Source organism: Prunus avium, chromosome 7 (assembly GCF_965620075.1).
Source record: "Prunus avium chromosome 7, drPruAviu1.hap1.1, whole genome shotgun sequence".
Classification (NCBI taxonomy): domain Eukaryota; kingdom Viridiplantae; phylum Streptophyta; class Magnoliopsida; order Rosales; family Rosaceae; genus Prunus; species Prunus avium.
This window is the reverse complement of record NC_142290.1, coordinates 920,608-942,326: the sequence shown is the minus strand read 5'-3', so window position 1 is coordinate 942,326 and position 21,719 is coordinate 920,608. Positions and strand designations below refer to the sequence as shown.

The 21,719-nt window shown below is 35.7% G+C and overlaps 1 protein-coding gene and 1 non-coding gene across 4 annotated transcripts; one reads left to right on the top strand and one right to left on the bottom strand.

The window, feature by feature from the left end:
* Window positions 1–11: 11 nt before the first annotated feature.
* Window positions 12–13,173, bottom strand: THO1 (nuclear matrix protein-like protein). 3 transcript variants are annotated; one of them, XM_021977191.2, is made up of 22 exons: window positions 12,989–13,173; window positions 12,804–12,892; window positions 12,621–12,704; window positions 12,116–12,190; window positions 10,527–10,620; window positions 9,824–9,969; window positions 9,618–9,689; window positions 8,703–8,775; window positions 8,526–8,591; window positions 8,340–8,386; window positions 6,715–6,786; window positions 6,477–6,602; window positions 6,311–6,376; window positions 6,099–6,140; window positions 5,310–5,426; window positions 5,143–5,225; window positions 3,837–3,903; window positions 3,149–3,220; window positions 2,947–2,997; window positions 1,000–1,059; window positions 754–903; window positions 12–503 (listed from the first exon to the last, which is right to left on the bottom strand). In XM_021977191.2, exons 2-22 carry the CDS (start codon window positions 12,804–12,806, stop codon window positions 240–242), a joined length of 1,830 nt encoding a protein of 609 aa, XP_021832883.1. In that variant the 5' UTR covers window positions 12,807–12,892; window positions 12,989–13,173; the 3' UTR covers window positions 12–239. The 3 variants fall into 3 exon arrangements, with proteins under 3 accessions (XP_021832883.1, XP_021832884.1, XP_021832885.1); XM_021977192.2 differs by having other exon boundaries at window positions 10,527–10,605; window positions 12,989–13,171; XM_021977193.2 differs by lacking the exons at window positions 12,621–12,704; window positions 12,804–12,892; window positions 12,989–13,173 and having other exon boundaries at window positions 10,527–10,610.
* A 7,233-nt stretch (window positions 13,174–20,406) lies between these two features.
* On the top strand, window positions 20,407–20,515 carry LOC148292755 (small nucleolar RNA R71). Its single transcript, XR_015825968.1, has one exon. It is a non-coding gene; the product is annotated as a small nucleolar RNA R71 (small nucleolar RNA).
* The last annotated feature ends 1,204 nt before the right edge of the window (window positions 20,516–21,719 follow it).

Here is a 21,719-nt window from a genome sequence, read left to right as displayed (position 1 = left end):
TATGGAGTAGGTTGGTCATAGATTTCCGAATTCATTGAAAGTTGGTCGCAAACTCGGAAGAGCATGAAATACATGCCATAGTACAAGTTAATTGACCAAGGAACATACCACATCCTAGTTACAAAACATTTGTCAAATTTGGTTCCTATTGTAGGATTGTCAAACATGCCACCTCCTTTCAATCAAATACTCCTCTTACATATGCTATGCAAACAAGAAAAAACCATCCATTACATTTCTCAGCCAACTGGATCTAAATCAACCTCCGTGTCCATTCCACCATCAATCATCCCAGCATCGACTTCAGCATCTGCTTCCATCTGGCCTGCCTCTTGACCTAAATCCGTATCAGAGCTTTGCTTCTGATGTTCATCGGGGATTGGACTGCCACCTTGGGACATGTCACCAGTTGCAACAGTGGCATCAGTGTCCGTTGGTGTCACTGAGGCTTCAAGCACAGCTCTGATTCCTTCACCATCTATCTCATTTGCAGCTGTTGCAATCTTCAGTAAAATTAAAAACAAAATATTATAGTGAAAATTCTTGGAGAACACTTCCACTCTTGATACGCATGCATGAATTTACCGGATCCTCAAATTTGAAAACACCTCTCCAAAGGAAAAAAGGAACACAAAATATACATATTTATTTCACACATACATAATATTTTGTCATTTACATGTTCAACTTTCACAGGAATCAAAGATCTCAAGAAACATAAAATCTAGAAATCCACCACAATGCCAATCATACCTGATTTTCTTCTACTTGATGTGCAGCACCCTTTGTTTCTTCCTTTTTAGCACGTTTAGACTTGTCATTTGGTTTAGCTTGGTATTTAGACCGCTCTTCAGGTGTCAAAAGTTCCAGAGGCACTACTCCTTCAATACCAAATTCAGTAAACTGCAATTACATCAATACAATTCGTGTAAGCTCAGTGAAAAAAATTAATCATATATTTTAAAATATTTGCATAGTCGGTTGTCATATTAATCATACTCTAGAAAACCCTTCCAAGTCTTGTCTAGCTGAAAATCGAAGACCTTTCCAGCAATAAACCTGCATAATGAAAATTTAGTATAGGATAAAATAAAATCTACTTGTAAGTTGAATGCTAGTTTCAACGATTCCAATAACTTCAAATAATTAAGAAAAACAAAGTAACACACATTTAATCACATGGTGAAGCCGTTAAACAATCCAAACTACTAAATAAAATAGCACTCCATATTAACAATGAACAGTAGTCAAAAGTCCACAACCTTTATCTAAATCCTTTTCAAACGATTTTCATATTTATCTTCTGATTCCGGAGGCCAGTTACTTTTTCAAGATACCTTGTTGCTCATGTCAGTCTTTCTTATTTTTGGGACCTTTCCTATTGAGAGGGGCGAAAGTATACTAAACTCGTACACACTATACGGATGCTAGGACTTGAACCCAGAACCCTTCCTCAGAGCAATTGGTTCCTTTGCACTCATGTCAGTCTTAGAATAGCGACAAACCTTTGCAGAAGAGAGTTGATGAATTTTAAAAATACTCTTACCAATGTTTGATAAAGATCTACTATTTTTCTTTCTTTTTTAAATATATATATCATAAATTCAAGATTACTTCAAACTGACAGGCTTAGTAAATCAAATATGTATATAAACAAATTTTTGATATTTCAGTCCAAAAGTTTGAAGGACAAACGATTTTTCATTTTATATAAGAAACTGGAATGTTATAAAATGATGTAGTAAATAGATCTTACAAGATCTTTGAGAGATGCCTGGACAAGTTTACCATATGTTTTAAAGGGCCTGTCTCATTGTTATTAATTATGAATGGGGAATCTGTTTATTGTTATTAATGTTCTATTGGGAGTCTAAGAGTTTGTCTAGATGTTATTAATGTTGCCTGGGAACTGGTTATTAACGCTGTATGGCAACTCTGAAGGATCCTCCTGGAAAGGTCTAGGGTAATTAATGTTGTATTATTAGATGGATAAGCCTTGTGGTCAGAGGACTCAACCTAGAAGAATTTGTATGGAAGTATTATCAGTTTGTGAAAATTCCTAAAGGTTCTCCTTGATTTCACTTTAGAAATCTAAGCTCCAACAATGTTTGGAGTAGTTCTCACCTAGCTGTAACAGTTTGAAGCACACCTATTTGCTTGGGTTACTTCATATGTTGGGCTCTATTTACATCATAAAAGAAAGAAAAAAAAGAGAGTATAAAACAAGATGGAGATCCATCAGAAACAGCAAAAACCAAGGACAGCCAATGAGAAAAAAGAAATAAAACAGGCCTCAAAAGCCAAACAAGGAAAACCTAAACCACGAGCTTATGAGAAGAAAACAGACCAATCCAGAAGGATCAAGGGGGTAATCCTTGAAATGTTTAGAGATGTAAGCCCAAAGACAAGCAAAATCCGATTCTATATCAAACGGAAGTCACCTAATTTTCTCTCTGATAAAACATTCTTTTGTTTCTTTCCACCACTACCAAAAAGAGGCTGAAACAGCACAATTCCACAGAGATAGTTCAATAGTCTCTATCACCCAAATGATACATTGATCACTAACTCCATACTAGATTCAGCAAAAGACAATAAAAAGATTGTCTCATGTTATCTATCAGAAGTAAGTGTGCCTGGCTCAATGGCAAGCCAAACCTTTTATATTTTGTAACTTTTCCAAACAGTTATGACAAAAGAAGATTTTTTCTTTGTTGTATTCGGTAGGTTGTAGGACAAACAAGCCCCCTTTTTTCACATAGCTTCCATTATCATCAGAAACTATAGTCCGAGGATTCAAAAAAGTCATCTTGCAAAAGCATGTCATGAGAAGAAATACAAGTTGCTTGATAGTAATAAGCTCATGTAGAACCAGTGTAAATCAGTCTTGACAATATACTCCACAAAATTGAATATGATAACTGAAGTCTAAGAACCAAAACTCACTCGGTTATTTTTGTGGTGATATTCAGCTTCTATTCCAGCTGCTGGATCCATCTGTAATTTAAAGAAATGAACTTCATCTTTAATAAAAAGTTACATTGAAAATGAAAATCTCATAATATCAGACGGGACAAGAGTGAGGGAGAGCACATATACACACACAAACAGCATATTAGTTGGACATTGAGAAGCAAAGAGTGCTTACATCGTCAGCCAGGGGCTTCCAGTAATCAGTGATGGCAGGTGTTCGAACACGTTGAGGATCAGTTAAAGCATTCTGGACATGTCAAAAGTCTCTTGAGCAAATTTATTCAAATTAATTTTGTAGTTAACATGACTGAAAGGAAAATCTTACTACATAGTTTCATGTTTCTTCCTCACTGACTCGATATGCAATCTTTTTTCTTCTTTATAATAAGAGTAGAACAGAAAAACGTGAAAAATGAACCTCTACTATTGTTTCCAAATTCAATTTATAAGTTTTCTGTGAGTTATCCATTTCTGTCCAATTTGTGGCCAAGAAAACCAAAGAGAGGAAGTATATAGAAACATGCTATCTTTAAAACCACATATTTGGTCCACCCTAGTTGATTTTTTTCCCATTTCATTTCCAGAATGAATCTGAACTACATTTGCTTAGTTGCAACCTAAAAAATATGTTTCGTGCCACTAACTTGCTGTCTTTATGGTGTTACACATCTGCAACTGTGCAGAGTGCGCTAATTGATAGTATATAATGCCATAATTTATACATCGATTCTTCATTCTTTTATGAGTGTAAATGTACTAATTCAGAAAGGAAAGTTGGTCAGAAGAATCAGCAAGTTGCTATAATATATATAACATACATAAGCAGTAGGCTTGCGTTACAGATTAACTGAAATCCTGCATACCGGATTCTGATCTGCCCACTTCCACAACTGAGAGAGTTCTTTATTTCCCATTCTCCATCTCGGCCTACTGTTGAATTTAGAAAAATAAAGATAAAAAGGGATTAAGTATGTTTCTTAAAAATCTAAATGGACAGTGCAAACTCATTAAATATTTTATATGAAAAGTTACATTACAACAAACAGACCTAATGCTATATATCAGCGGAAAGACATGGAGCACAACTAATCATTTCATATGTATATTAGTCATTTCTTAAAAGTATGAAAACTCCTAATCCTCTAATTGATACATGCATATTAAGATTTTGTGGTTTCTATAAACTGTTTTGTATCCGATTCATAAAATAGTATATTGTTAATATCCATGTCTGTTTTCAGAAGTAATGTGCAAATAATTAATTTCATTTCTTTATGAAATTACATAGATGATTTAGTTTATGGAATCCCATAAAATAATCATAGTGTGCTTTGGACTATAGGGGTTGAGAAACATAGATCCTTAAAAGGTTCTTGGCTGAAAAGTAAAAAATATAATCAGAACTCCATCATAATTACATGTAAAAAAAAAAAACCTGCGTATCTTAATTTCAATTAAAATACAGTAGCTTAATCTAGACTGTAAATTTTTTAATTTTCGCGCACAGATGATAGCATATTATAAAATAACCTACCCTTCACATTTGTATTACCAACTTTTTTTATAAGGGTAGGTTTGTCTTTCTCAAACCCCATTCATCTGTAAATTAAAGTTAAATAATCTTCACCACAACGTTATTATCTACACTAGTTGGAAAGGAGACCTCATCTAAAAACCACCGTAGCTTCCTATTTTTTTGGCCTGTTGGTTCTCTTTGTCTCTCTCACTCCAGTACTTGCAGCCCTCCTACTGAAAAGTGTCGATAAGTCTAGATGATTCTGAATACAGAAGTAATTTCCAAGTTCTTGTTCTGTTATGGAAAATTTCATGGAAGTATCACCGAAATTTCGGAAGTTGCAATCACAGGAAGAATTATTATTCACCCCATGTTGCATCAGTCACCCAAAATTTTGACCCAAAAAGAACTAAAATATCAAATTGATTTGTCAATGCCTTCACCAAAAGTTTAGAATATAGTGATCTAAATAGGAGGCAAATCCGACTCACAAAACATACCCACACCAAAAGGATGAGTTGTCTTTCTATCTGCTTATTCTTATTAAGACCTTACACAGTAAGGAAAAAAAAAGGTTCAATTTGTTTCTTGTTAAAGTAAAACACATTAAAAAGCATAATAGGACCCAAATAAAAAACCAATAAGTTGCATACCGTTTTTTGGCTCCTTCTTGGACCACTTTCTTCTCTGCTGGCTGCTTCTCAAATGGTGGACAACCATCACGTTTCCACCATACCTAAGCATATTTAAACACCAACTATGCTTAACAACAGTGATAACATTTTCTAAATAATAGTGACCAAGGCCGGACAGCACTCACCCAATTCTTTTCACGTTCTAATATATGCTCAATTTTATGAAGAAAATTCTCCCCCTTGGGTGGAGTCATTTCAAGCAGCTTTTTCACACGCTCCTCACAAGATTTTATTTCCTCTTTCTGGAATCAACGAGGAAAAGTTCTTTAGGAGACCTCAGTATAGCACAGATATACTCAAGTAGACTTTATCACATCTTACAAAATTGTATGCATCTGACCATGTGCCAATAAAAGTAAATCTTCTTAACCAGAGAGTGAAAGGCATACCACACAAATTCATTCAGTTTTCGTGCTTAAAGTGATGTCCATAGGTAAGGATTCAAGTATTAATGAAGATAAGATAATATTCCAACTGCAACTGAAGTAGGAAACAAGATTGCTTCTAGGCATAGAAGCAAAAGACTGCCAAATCGAATTGCCTAGAGACCATCATATGCTTTTGATATCAAAAGAATACAATGAACTCATTGAATTGCATGAGTAAATTAGTGAAATCACTCAACTCCAGACAAAACTGATGTAGATGCCTGGTATGATATTACATTCATAAAAGTTATGGAAAAGACTTCAGTTTTTAGTACTTTAATCCATCCTTGTTTCTAATCCCTAAATTTGGAGACAAAACAAACATAATACACCTAAGGCTTCTCAATTGTCCAACAAATATGTCGTCACAATACCCAATAATCCAATTTTCTAGTGACACCTTTTACTATAAACAGAGCTGCCAACATAAAGTTTCTTTGTAAAAAAAGGTTACAAAACTTAACAAGACACAATCACAGCACTAACCATGCTATCAGAAGGCAAATCTTTTTCACTCTTTCCAGGGGCCTACAAGCAAATAAGAGTTAGTAAGAACATTTACCATATTAAAGTACTATCAATATTTTGGGGTGACAGATCAATTTGAAAGTTGAAAAAGGGCAATAGAACTAGCCCAAAGGTCAAGGAGTTATGGTAATATTTCCCAGAATCAATATTAAGACCGTTTCAACTGCTACCTTCAGATAATCGAACAATATGAGGCACTGCACAAGAATATGACGTCGGAAACTCGGATCCTTCAACTGTGCCCACCAGAAAACAGGAAAAATAAAGATCTTAAATCAAAATAATGGTCCACTATAAAAATAAATCTAAGTCAGTCAACACTCCAGCATTACTAACCTCCAAACCCATTAGTTTACTGCTCGTAAGATATTTTATGCTGAAATTTGCCGCCTCCTCCTCCAAACTATTGGCATCTCCCTCTTCATCACTTAATGGTTGAGCTTCAAATGTATTCAGGACAACCTAAACAACAAATTCAAGAAAATATTATTTGGCTGAGTAATGAAACAGAGAAAGAAAAACTGTTATACCATGAAGATAAAAAAAAGAAGATATCAGAAGATAATTATTATACCATTAAACCGGATGTAAATTTCTTCCACTTGGTAGGAGCAAGAGTTAAGGAAGGAGGGTTACAAAAGTGTTCCTGAAAACCCAACCAGACCAGTTTCTCAGCAGATATAATTTGAGATACCACCTATCCAAGTTAACTAAAACAACTCCAGGCTGAAGTTTTCCAAACAGGCATTAACATTGAAGCCTATTTGAGAGCTCTAATACTAGTGCTGAAACTTTAATAAAACATCAATACCTGCTGACAACCAAAGATGAAAACATCGGTGCCCATGGAAATATAATCTAGACGTATGGAAATGTCGATGGTGGAAATATATAAAAAAATCAACAAAAATTACAGAAAATTGCTTAACACATAAAAGTTTTGAATGAAAATTTAGGAAATGCCATGTCAATCAATAATTCTCTCTCTCTCTCTCTCTCTCTCTCTCTCTCTCTAAATTAAACCCATTTCTTACAACCGACAACGTATTTGCTTCATTGTACGAACTGGTTTTTTCATAAACTATATATGAATACTAATTAGTGAGCAAATGTTTAAGCATGGACATTTGGAGCCATTGGATTGCTAAGATTTTAAATAAGAAGAACGCATCTAGCAATCCAATGGCTCCGACATCCATGCTTATGCATGCTCACTTTTTTAATGCTCATAAGTGAATTTGTCCAATAATTAGGCAATTCTGGAAAACTCAAAAATAAAAAAATAAGGAAATGAAACAGAAAAGGAAAAATATTTACCTAGGTAGCTTAGAATTCGGACAAAAAGATAATACATAATCTTATAAGTGAAATGCCAAGCCCATCAAAACTGAGAACCTTGTCTGTAATCTCTCTCTAATTCTTAATCTGATTTTATCGAACACAGATTGGCATAAATAGTGGTCTAATATTCTGATGCACAGTTTCATGAACGCTAAACTAAAACAAGTTTTAAAATTATTTACATTTCCATGTGAAAAGTCAGTAACAATTGAAAGAATCATTGAAATTTTTTTGCCCCACATAACATAATTGTTAGCAATAGCAAACATTATGTTAGTAATTCGGTGATGCCAAAAGTATAGGGATGCTAATCTTTTTGTCCTTTTATGATAGGAAACAAAATTTTGTCAATAAAGCAAACAGAAAATACAAATTAAGGAGAGTACAGTGATGGACAATTTTATTAATGGGGACCATAATAAAGAGGACTATCCCTGGTACCTATGTTGCACGCAGACACCAGATACAGGATACGACAAGACTTGATATGGGGATATTGAAAATCTCCGAAACCTAGGATAAAGTAATAATAAAATAATTAAAGCAAATCTCCAACACCATATCCTAACCTTTGAACATGGGGAATGGGGATTGTTTCAACCAGGCAATTCACAAAAGAGTTTATAGGCAAACTAGAGAGGTTTCTTTAGCATAATGATATCTGTTTACAAGAAGAATTACACAAACAAAGTCTGAGTATTGACTTAAATGACTTTGTAAACTATATAACAATAGCATTATATATGGACACTAGGCCCTAAGTTCAAAACTTAAATCAAAATGGAGGGGAAAGCATAATTCTAACCCCTAGGCCCTTTTTTAATGTCATAATTTATCCTTCCAAGCGGCAAAGTTTACCTGTAAACTCCAAAATGTCTTGTAGAAGTTGAAATCGATGGAAATTCCTGAAAAATGTAAAACATTAAAATATATTCTTAAGAGACCTACATTCACAAGAAATGCTATACAAACTATATACCATCATATTATATATATGTAGACGTCAAAGTTAAGATATCAAGCAACTGCCTAGCAAGGATATACCATCAGGGGGGTCCTTCTCATATTTTGTCTCGTTTGATGTGTTAAAAACTCCTTTTATATTCACAGCTGCGAGCGTTAATCAGAAGAGCAACAAAATTACTTAAAAGAACAAGTGAAGAGCAGGGTTCAGAGAAATTAAACTAAAAGTGAAGACAACGGTTGAAGACAAGCACGTACCTGAACGCTCAGATAATGGGAAAAAGTGAGCCAAAAACATTAGAATTCGTCCACAAAATACCACGTCATTTGCCTGTAAATCAAGTTCAAAGACATTAGTACGAAACAAGACTATAACAATAAGTTTTGTAAGTGAAATTTTATTATCAAAGTAGTTACAGTTTACTTTTATCAAATAGTGAACTATAAGATGTGTAGCTAAAACACTTATTTAAAATCATTATTATTTCAAAAATCAAAAGAAAAAACAAAAACATCAGCATGAGTTTACACCACATTTTTCAATTTACAGTCTTCTCATTTACAGACACATAATTCTCAGACCAGAAACATATTCTCACCATATTTCATAAAAATATTTTCTTGCATAACTGAACGCTAGTTATGCTGTTCCTTTGGTGTTTTCTAGAAGAGTTTCTCCATAAAAAGTAAGATTCTTTGGGCACGAATACCTTTTACATTTATCACACCATGTAATCTATTCAATTAGGGTCTAACAAAGGCAGCTTTTCACTTCACAAACAATGCCGCATAAAGTAAATGCCAAAAATAGCAATCCTCATTCATGAACTAAAAACTGAAATCTAAAAAATTGTGCAGAGCAGCAAGAATAATGAATGCAACTTCTAAATTTGGTAAGGTTTGAATATTAAGTCGAGGTCAACATCACAATGCACCATCCTGAAGTTTACAATGTCAAATATGCACGTACCATCACAAGTTTTGAGTATAACACAGATCAAACTGAGCACGGGTTAGTTAATTATAAACATCACAAAAAAGTTGTGAATTTTGAATGGCATGCATATACAATTTACTGTTTGAAAAGCAAACAAAAATGACAATATAGGGAAAATTTTAAAAAATGAAAGTAGACTGTAATCCAGTGATGACTAGTATGATTAGTAACACCACCTTTGACAGGCGACGAAGAAGTTGATTGCATGTTCTCAACATCACAAGTTTTCCTCGAGCAAAAAGCTCTGGCTGCATGAGAGGATCCATATAGATTAAAATAGAATGCAAATAGAGATAATCAAAAACTTTAAAAATCAAATACAAAACCAAAACGAAAAAAAAAACAAAGAATATAAATCTTTTGACATTTTAAATACACAAACCTTTCCTAATATATCTTGTTTACTCTCTATATAACCAAAAACGTCTTTGCAGTTTCTCATAGTAGACATTTCTGTTAAGTCTTCCAACAGCTGAAATATCATGCCGCCTTCAATGTGTTCATTCTCACAAAGATACAACACAATATCTGGTGTACAAAAAGATAAAAGAACTGTAAGAGAGAGAGAGTGATGTAGGCTATAAGACTCACTAATTTTCTTCTTCATCAAAACAATTTTTACAAGCATTTAGCCATTGAATAGCACTTATAATCCAAATAGCTAATCTACAGGCTTACTGTTCTATTAGACGATATACAGTTCAACATTTGAAAATCGAAAGTCATACAGAATTTTGTCAAAAATAATTTTAGGTGCGATCTAAATGTCAAAAGGTAAACCCCAAAAATTAACAGCACAAATAAAAATTCTTATATAGAAACAACATAAATATAGTTTTTAGATCTATGCAAGTACATCACAAGAAACCCCTCAAACTGATTCACACTGGAATACCAACACAAAATCACAAGAAACTCTTTATATCACTGATTCACAACTTTTGGCTTATCAGAACAGTACTTTTTACAAAAAGGTTCCAAATATTACAGAAATTGAATATACGCTTCTTTGAAAAAGGAAGTCAACAGCATTTGATACAACCAACTAAGTGCTTAATAAAAGTTTAAAAAGGATATGTACAGACCAAGAAGACGGGGAATATGTCCTTGGGTAGTTTCTCCATCATCAATTGATTGACCATACTGCATTATCTGCTCCCCAGACTGTACTGCAGATGACTGTGAAAATATCAAGTTACCAAGCATAAAACACAACTTCTATGTTGATGTCTTAAATGTAAGGAGGGTTCAGGTTGATGGGGAGATCTAATATTTATAATCTTCAAAACAAAAGTAACAAAATTTGCCACATCAACTGCAGAATGCTCTACTTCACAAAGCCAAGTTGAAATATCCATCATTACCAATTTCCATATTCAAATTCGAATCATATTCCTGTGATGCAGGGGTGTCTAAGAAAACATTAAGCCCAAATGCTCATGAATCCTGTTAGATCAGCCCATGGGTTATCAGAAGTCCACCTTACATTTGTCATGCTCCTTTTGCTTCGTTAATAGTCATATGCATATTATTACTTTAACCAATCCCTAGTTACAAGTCATTTAAAAGTTGAGTGGTTCATATGCCATTCTAACGATCTTGGATGGCCAGATTTAGTAAAAAATATGCAAAAAAGGAAAGAGAGTGATGCAACACATTGCGGGCGAAAACAGAAAGCACACAAAAAGCACAACTGCCCTGGATCCTACCAAGAAAAGCCAGAACAAAGGACTCTGTATGTAATCATGGTGATTGCACATAATAAAGATTTTTTTTTAAAGGAAATCTGGACAAACCGCTCTGTGAAATTTTTTAATTACCAATCAACCATTTTTATAGGTTTAAAAAGTCAGGCACAAGAATACTCGGGCAAAAAGAAAGCTAACGAAAACAAATCTAATATGTCAAAGTGATACTTGAGCCATGTTTGGTGGTACGAAAAAAAAATTAAGGATATAAAACAGATGGCTGAGATGAGGCATATAATTGAAGATTGCTGCAGGTTGTGCAACAATTCTGGGAATGTGGAATCCCGTGAGGATTCAGGGAAAGTTCCATGAACCCTGAAATATACTAAAAGGTGACTTTGAGCATCACCATCAGAGCTCAACAGAGTAATCAAATTATAATACCCACCCAATCAAGATGAACTTAACACAAAGAAATATCCCTAAAATATTTTGGCAATAAAGCCTACAAAATGCTCAAATTCTAGTTCTTTCCATTTAAAGTCCATTTCCTCGACCTATCTGCAAAGACTACCCGGTCTTCCGACCAATCAATCCAGAGGTATGACAACATTATGCATCTCCAAAGAGTAGGTATGTTCCTATCAGCCCTAAAACCCAAATAATCCACCAACCAGACACAATTCCAAACCCTAGCAGCATCCTGACCCCAATTTTTTTTTTTTGGTCAAAACCCAAAGTTGTGAAGTAAATGGACCATGTAGAAACACAGGATCAACACTATTTGCTTCTTGTTTGGACAGACTACACCACTGTGAAGTCAATAAGCAAAGGGTCTTCTTTTTTTAGCATATCACAAGCATTAATTTACCCATGGACCACAAACCGCGCTAAAATATGCAGAATAAAGTAGAAATACAGTAGTCTACAAGTACAATCAAACAATCAAAACATCCGATGAACAAGTACCAGCAAGAGAAACATACCACCAGTTCCTGAAGCAATGTCCGGAGGATATTTTCTAACAATTGATTCTCATCTTGGACTAACTTTGTCTGTTTCTGTCATGAAGAAATCAATTGGCCTAATTAGAATTGACCAAACATCGACATCCAAAAGGCTAAAGTTTCATATGTTTGACTTGTCGTTAGATGTATCACGATAATTGTACATGTCATCATGTGCAATCAGGATGTATGTGAAGAAAGCAATGCAATGATGACTACCGCCCACCAAGGATCGAGCATTGAATCAAGTGAAACACTAATTGGTAAATTAGCAATTGGAGTTAAAGGACAAAGTTAACAAAACATGTGTATCTAAATGTAGCAAGAGACCGAAATCATACTTGTGTTTCAGTTTTCAGGCACAAAACCATAAATCACTATACATGCACTTACAGGAAGACTCAACTTATCAAAATCTTTTTTATTGGGTACCACATAATATTGTTAAAACTTAACCCTGAACATGAGGGATCTAATGGGTTACCTGAGGTTTTATAACTTGTTGAACTGTCTGTAGAGCAAAACTTTCTGGTGGGCCAGGTTGCAAAATGGCCCTCCTGAACACTTCCTGAGAATAAAAACAGAAGGAACAACTTAATCATATCTAACAGAGAAGACAAAATAACAATAACACTAATAATTATGAAAAAAAAAAAAAGAAGCTAACCATGTTGAAGACCTCAACCAAACAGCGAATGTGAAGCCAATGACAAACAAAGCCTTCCCAAAAGCTCAATCACAATGAATTGAAACTTTCTGCAGCAGAAAGAAATAAAAATAAGAAACATCGTCAAAAAATTTGTTTGAACCAACAGTGATATTTGGAACTGTATGCTAGCATCTAAAACGCACTTGCTAGCATCAAATCCTCAACATGCCTATCTGCGTAGTGGGTTGATGGTGGGTTCCGATATGTCTAAACCCTCACGACGATGGACTCCGGCGCACGATCAGTCACATCGTTGGATGAGGAGGGTTCACAATCACAGAAAAGATTAGGTGGGTAGGGCTCGAGGCACTGAAACCGGCTGTGAGAGGACCAAGCTGCGTCTTCTCAGGAGACGCACGTGCGACGGCTTGAAGTCGGTGGGCCCAGTTTCGCGTGGAGTGAGGCGGGCTTTTCTGTGGGCAGAAACTGCAGGCTGGGCCAAGTGTTAACAAGGGGTATGACGGTGCTCCGTTAATTGGGGGCTCTTATCGGGCCTCTTCACAGGTCAGGCCCACAGGTGATTTGTGTGAGGGTGGTGTTCTGTTGGGCCTGAAATTGGCAGATGGGCCAATTGGTAAAAGAGAAGCTAACTTGGGTTCAAACGACAATGCAGAACCAAAAAATAAGCCCATTTCAACTCGGATTAGGTGAGAACACTAAAATGAGAACACTATATGAGGATCAATCTTAACCATCCAAAATCATCTGAACGGCTGAAGAGAAAAAGCAAGCTTACCATAGAAATGGATATGCTGCATTTCCCTCTTAGTCCACGTGTCCTAATGCTCCTTTTCCAATAGTGCTTCTTACTTCCTTCCTCCGTTTACCAGAGAAACCCCAAAATCTTTCTTCCTCCCATTAATTCTTTCTTAACATTTTCACCCCAAAATCTTACAACTCAAAAACTCCCACTTTCTCCTCCCCTTCATATTCACCTTCTTCACGCCAACTTATCAAAATATTTCAGTCGCTAACCAAAACCACTCTCTCCAAATCGGGGGTCTCAGCCTTCATCCAATGGTCCGGCGTCAATTCTTCCTCCAAGATCGACTAGATTTGCGTCTACTCACCCCCTTCCTCACACCACAACAACTTCATCAGCTACAAGTTCCTCTCTTCCAGCCCCACTAAGAAATTTGGGCCATACTCCATTTCCTTCCCCTTGGTCAAACCTCCAATCCAACTACTCCCTTTCGTCTCTTTGAAAATTCAAACCTTACAAGAAGCTGAGAAATTGCAATTGAACTGAGATCTCTTTGAGAGGGTAATATATTTTTCGTACTCTCATAATATGTTTTGCATTTTCTGTTGCATTCACTTAGTGTTTTTATTTTTATTTTTTGGGGATTTTAGGGCTTTAATTTTCTAGGTTTCCACTTAAGGGCTCCTCCCTCTATGTGCAGGTAGTAGTTGTGTTTGAAACAATATAAATTTGCTTCATTTTATCGGTAGTAGATATGCTCACTGTATATTTCTTTTCCAGCCAGAGTTTCTTGATCTATCATTTGGTGCAGCTTTTGCAGTTTTCGTGGCATTGGAAATTATTCAAGTAAGTTGACCCATGTTAATGTCTACAAATAAAATGCGCTTGTTGAGGATACAATCCTGGTAAACCAAAATAATTTTTTTCTATGTTTGGAACATGATTGTCTCTCTGCGAGATTGAGAGATTGAGTGATTGAAGTTTGAACTTCAATCTTAAAAACAATAAACTCAAACATTTGCATTGCAAAATTCTTGGATTGGTTTTTGTTTATTAAGATGAGAACAAAAGTGTCAAAATCACAAATTCTTTAATTTAATGCTTTGAGTTCCAACCCCAAGTTAAATAAAACTCTGCCAAAGCAACACAAGAGCATAGTCTTAAATCATCTGCTCCTTATGAATAAAAAGGCAAGAAAAGAACCCGAATTCGGCACAATGAAGCTGAGATCCATCAGCAAAAAGAAGTCAAACCCAACAGAAAGTCAAATAATTCAATGGGGTTGATCAAGTTGCAGAATTATTCAACTAGATCATACCCAAATGAAGAATTAAGACCAAAACAAAGAATTAAGGACCCCCATTGCCAAGAATAAGTGTACTAGGATGAATCCAACAATCAAAGACATATAAATTTCAAAGCTAACAAATGCAGAGTGAAATAACAATGGCATATTCCAAAAAATGAAGTAAAAGGACAATGTAGTTTATTCTATAAAATGAACCCAGATAACAATAAACAAAAAAGACAAACACATTGATCCACATACTAACAAAAAAAAAGAACCAGAAATGGCAAAGCAAAATGAAATAACAAAGATATAGACTTCAATCACTCAATCTCTCAATCTCACAGGGAGACACAATCATGTTCCAAACATAGAAATAAATTATTTTGGTTTACCAGGATTGTATCCTCAACACTAAGTGAATGCAATAGAAAATGCAAAACATATTATGAGAGTATGAAAATATTTTACCCTCTCAAAGAGATCGCAGATATTAGGGCTTGGGTGTTCTAGCAACATGGGGATTTTGGGCATTTCAACCGAGAGAACGGCAGGAGGGACGACATAGGTAGAGGGACACAACGAAGAGGAAAATGAAAAAGATATCAAATGAGAGCAGTAAATAGGGTTTTTGGACCTCGATTTTTGAATTGTGTGTGTGTGTGTGTGTGTGAGAGAGAGAGAGAGAGAGAGAGAGAGAGAGAGTGATGACGACGACTACGACAAGGGAGATCGACGCAGAGAAACTGAGAGAGCAACACAGAGAAAGAGTTTGAAAGGAGAGAAATTGAGAGGGCAGAGAAAGATGAGAGGGGGAGTTCGAGAGAAATGTATCAATTTTGACCAAAGAAAATAGGAGAAGGTATTGAGAGGAACAAGAGGGAGTCTGAAAATAAAAAATAAAAAGTGAGGGAGCGTGAAAAAGTTGAACAGCTGTTTAGGAAGGAGAGAGGAGAGAGAACAAGTTGAGGGACTCATTCTAGTACAACCGTTTCAATTACAATTGCTTTTCACGAAGTCGTTGGATTATATCCAATGGTGTTCTCATATAGCTATTCTCACTAGATCCTGACCCTTTTTCTTTTACCAACAAGCATCGATTCTAGTTCTAATGTTGACTCAGCTTTTTTCTCCAAGTGTGGAGCCTCATCTGCAAGGAGAAGGCACCAAAATAGGGGTGACTCCCAACTTCGAATTGAACCGATGGAGTCTGGGGGCGAATCTATGGCTGGGTCTTTCATCCCAACGGTTGGAGACGAGGGTGAGTCTTTTTGCCCAGATTCTGTTGATCTTGAAGAAGAGATGCAATCTTCGTCGGACTCATCTGAAGGTATCGACATGTCTTCTGAAGATGAAAGGGAGAGAATGGATGTGTTTGTGAACCGAATATGCAGCAGGAGATGGACTGCGTCGTTAACGGCACCCAGATGGCAAGAGCTATAAAAGAGCCGAAGCTAAAATATAGTAGACAACGAATCGATTGTCGTAATGCTGATAAAATTGATGGAGGAATTAATTTTGGACGTGTGTTGTCCAAAATGAATATTCTATGATCTTAATTAAACAGCGTTGGGTTCCCCACGACCTTTCCTAGTAAAACACAAAACTAAGTAAAAATGGACTAAACTCACTCAAGAACATAGCAAGAATCTAAGAGAAAGATAATGAAAATGTATGAAATAATGGTTATATCAAATACACCCCCAAACTTAGACTTTGCTTGCCCTCAAGCAAAACAAAACAAAGACTCAAAAGAATGTTAGGCCTCCACATATTAGTCTCAATAAATCACGCAAGGTATATAACTCTAAAGAATCAAATAACCATCATATAAACCACAAGCATGATTCAAAAGTTGACAAAACCGTACATAACATTCTCAAGTGTAGTGTGTGAAATAGCCAATAACAATACAACTCACTCAACCCAGATAGGTATATGCAAATCAAAGCTTCAACTCCAAATCTCACCACGAATGTCACTCACAACTAAAACGCTCGAAGTTTGGGTTAAGTGTTTCACTCAAGAAAAATGAATGCATGAAAACAAAATCAAATCTTATAAGCTTGCTCTTCATATCACATATCCACAAATTAAATTCACACAATTTCTAGGATCAAAAGGTCTTAAATTACAGTTGTAATGGGGTTATGGGTTAAGGTTAAAAGAAAGAAAGGGTATGGAAAACAAAAATATTCTATGAGAGTTAGTAGAGCACGTGATAACCATGAAGGATTGCAAATTCTCTTGTTTCTCTTGCAGTATCACCAATTATGTACTTCATTGGAAGCCAAATTTCATTGTTGGGCTTCAACTTCATTTTGATCAACATCTTTTCTCAAACTTCTTTAATCTTGACAACATTGAGGTAGTGAAACAAATTTTTTTTTTTTTTTCTTTCTTGTTTTTTCTTTTTTTGTCTTTTTTTTTTAAATTTTAACAATCACCAACCTCAAACTCATCTTTGTTTTTTTTTTTTTTTTTTCTTTTCACAACAACTTTGATACTCACAAGGTAAGGTGCAATTCCCCCAAACTCAAAGCTCCACTAATTTTCATAGAACAAGGTAGGATGAAGTGTTTAAGTTTATGGTTAAGGATAGTATGGTTCATGAAAGAAAAGGCTTATTTAGGCTCAAAGGGATATCTAAGGGATAATGTAGTAGGGACAAAAGCTTGTTTGGCCATGGTGGTGATCCTAGGTGCCTTAATCACTTCCTAGATAGAATCATGTGAATCAATACAAAGCCTTGAAAGATATTGAAGCAAGTTCTAGTAGATGATAATGCCCTCATGAAAAGAATATATAACTCTCAAGAAAAGAATATGCATGAGGCACAAAAACTCACAAGGGTTATACAAGTATTACACTAAAATCCACATATAAGACTCCAAGTCAAAAGCAAATTGCATTCAATTGGCCATGTGCATTGAAAATATGAGAATAATCATGTAAGAAAAAGTTAACTAAAGAATCACACTTGAAATCCACATAATTGTTACCAATCCTCAAAAACTATATAACAAGTACAATTCAAGTGTTATCATTGACTTGTGGAAAGCTTAACTAAAATGACTCAAGAAAAGGAAAAAGAAAATCTTTTTGGATTTTTTTTTGTGTGTAGAATTTATTTATTTATTTAAAAACTTTTTACGGGTTTGGTGACTTTAAAAACAACAACTTAACTACTGAACTACATAAAAACACAAAAGAAATAAAATAAGACTCAAACAAACCAAGAAAACAAAGAGTTTCAACATGCAGTTTTTGTCAGTTTCAACCTTTATTCAGATTTTAGCTCATAACTTTCAAACCGCTGGTCCGATTTCAACGTTCTTTATATGGTTAGATTCAACACGAGAAAACAAAGAATGCAACATGGACCAAATTGTCATAACAGTTACCAATTAAAATAGTTTTAAGCAAAACAAAACCCTACGTTTTCAGACATTAAAATTTTGCAAAACACAAAAACAAGCAATAAAGCAAAACATTCCCCCCAAACTTAAATGAAACATTGTCCTCAATGTAAAAAGAATCAAAATGCATGCAATGAATCAAGTAAAGGGAAAAAAAAATTAAAAGAAGAAAATAAAGAGTAAAGAGTGAGGTTTAGAGCTCCCTGGGCATATAATCTCGAGTAGGAAGTGCTGCAAATGCCAAGATCCTCTCATCATCATCATGCATCCAAAACATGGGTTGCCTCCCAAGAAGCGCTAAATTTAAAGTCTTCAGCTGGACTCAACGATCTTCACATATCTGAGGGATCATCGAGGTACGTCACCTCAATAGTCTTGGTTTGTGCCATCAAAGTATCAATATTCTCTATAAGATTTGTGAGGCTCAATTCAATGAATGTCTTCTCTATAATTTGATCCACAACTTCGACGTGAAAACAATCATAAGGATCCAAGGGTCTTTTCAAACCTTCAAATACCTGAAAATTTATAGTAGTATCTTGCACATTCATGGTCAGTTAACTAGATTTAACATCAATTTGCGTACCTGCAGTAGCCATGAAGGGTCTACCAAGGATGAGAGGGAGTTCATGACCCGAAATTTCAGCTTCCTCCATATCCAAGACGATGAAGTCAGCAGGGAGGATAAGTTGATCAACATGGATAAGTACATCTTCAACAATGCCTCTTGGGTACTTCACAGAATGATCCGCGAATAGCAAAGAGATCGTGACATACTTTAGTTCCCCCAACCCAAGTTGTTCATATACAGAGTAGGGCATTAAGTTCACACTTGCTCCCAAATCAAGCAATGCTTTGTCAAATTTTCTTTTTCCAATGGTGCACGGGATTGTAAAGCTTTTGGGATCTTGAAGCTTGGGTGGAAACTTTCTTTGAAGCACAGCACTCACGTTTTCCGATAAGATCACTTGTTCATGCTCTTCAAACCTCATTTTGTTGGTGCAAATATCCTTTAAAAACTTTGCATAGGAAGGGATTTGTTTGATTACATCAAGTAAAGGGATATTAATTTGCACCTTCTTAAATTGCTCCATAATGTCTCCTTTATTTTTCTCTTTTCTAGCATGTTTGTCATGTTGAGGGAAAGGAAGAGGACCGTGAGTTGCTATGTTTGAAGTATGAGGTACATGCTGCAAAGATTCGGTAACTTTGTCAACAGGAGTGGCGTCACTTTCAGATTTCAAAGAGCCCCTAAATTTCTTGTCAAATTGTTGTTCCCTTTTTGCCATGCCTTCATCTTCCTCTTTATCATCGATCTTTGGATTTCCAATCTTATTATCAATCACTTTTCCACTTCTCAAAGTGGTAATAGCTTGAACATGCTCATGATTCCTAGGATTAGCTTCTATTTGGCTTGGAAATTGACCTTGTGCTCTCTCCAATTTGTTTAGAGTAGTAGCTATTTGTCCCAACTGAACCTCAAATTTGGATTGACTCTTTTCCAACACTAATTGACTTTGTTTGAGTGATGCAACCTCTTGTTCATATCTTTCTGATTTTTTCAAGAGTTGAGAGAGCATCTCCTTGATAGAAAGATCTTCTTGTTGTGGTGGAGGAGCTTGATAAGGCTGTTGGTATGACCCTGATGAATTTGTGGGTCCCATTGTATTCTGTGAATTGCTCCAAGAGAAGTTTGGGTGTTATCTCCACCCTTGATTATAGGTGTTGGAATAAGAATCATTTTGGGGCCTTTCATTGAATGCATTGACCTCTTGCATATCTTCTAGGATAGGATTCGATGGGCAATTTGCAGTGTCGTGGGCGATGCTAGCACATAAATTACATGGTTGTGCAGTTACCTTATGTACCAGTGGTGTGAGAAGTTTTGTGAGAGCTGTAACTTGTGTTTCTAAACCCGTGCTGGCACTAACTTCATAGATGCCTCCTTTCTGTGTCGATGATGTAGGTGCAACTCTTGAATCTTTTGTAGGAAAGTCCCAATGCTCAGAGTTCTTACAAATTGTCTCAAATGCAATTATGGCTTCATCTACAGTCTTGTCCATTAAGCTTCCACCAACTATTGAATCTACCATGCTCCTGCTTTGCGGATTCAACTCTCTATAAAAGTAGTGAACTTTTTGCCATATGTCGAAACCATGATGAGGGCATTGAAGAAACAAATCCTTATATTGCTCCCAACATTCATGAAATTGTTCACGCTCTTGTTGACGAAAACTCATAATATTTGCTATCAAAGCTTGGTTTTATGAGCAGGGAAAAATTTGGAAAGAAATTTATTAGATAAATCAATCCAAGAATTTATGGATGCTTCTGGAAGAGAGTCTAACCATTTTGTTGCTTTATCTCTTAGAGAAAATGGGAACAATCGGAGTCGAATTTGATATCACAGCACATTATGCTCCCAGGATTTCACATTATATTTCAATCCCAAAATTGCTCATTTTGCTTGCTTTTCCATCTTTACTCTTAAAACCTAATAAAACACAAAACTAAGTAAAAATGGACTAAACTCACTCAAGAATATAACAAGAATCTAAGAGAAAGATAATAAAAAAGTATGAAATAACGGTTATATCATGTCTTGGTGGTGATTTCAATGTTGTTAGATTTATTTCTGAGAAATCTAATGGTGGAAGAGAGATAGTGAGTATGCGCGATTTTAATGGTTTCATTCAGGAAACCAACTTGCGTGATCCTTGTTTTCTTAATGCATCTTTCATTTGGTCTAATCTTAGAGTGGAAGTTGTGTGTAGGAGGCTTAACCGTTTTTTATTTACATCTGGTTGGGAGGATATGTTTCCCTCGGTGATACATAGGATTTTTTCTGACCATTGCCTTATCGAGTTGGATACTACTAAGTTGAAATAGGGTCCGGGTCCTTTTCAGTTTGAAAATTTGTGGTTAGAGCATCCGGATTTCAAGAGAGTTCTTAAAGGTTGGTGGAGGGAAGACCAACTCTTTGGCTCGGAAGGTTACATATTTATGAGTAGGCTCAAGTTGTTGAAAACAAAGATGAAACGGTGGAGCAAGGAGGTGATCGGAGATATGGAGACTGCTAAGACGGAGGCTAAAGCTAGACTACTGGCCCTTGATTTGCAGGAGGGGTGCGATTGTTTGGATAGTGAGCCGAGAAAAGAGAGGGAGGATCTTCAGTTTTTGGTGGGGGATATTATTTACAAAGAAAAAGTGAAATGGAGACAGAGAGACAAAGTTAAATAGGCGAGGGATGGAGACAGTAATACCAAATATTTCCATATGATGGCCACAGGTTATAGGAAAAGAAACTTCATTGAGCAGATGGAGAAGGAGGGCGGTGGTATTATTGAGAACGAAAACGATATTGAGTTGGAGGCTATCAATTTTTTCAAGAATCTTTGTAGTAGCAATGAAGAAGTGGGGTGGGGAGTGGAGGGTCTAAATTGGTGTCCAATTAGTTTGGTGAG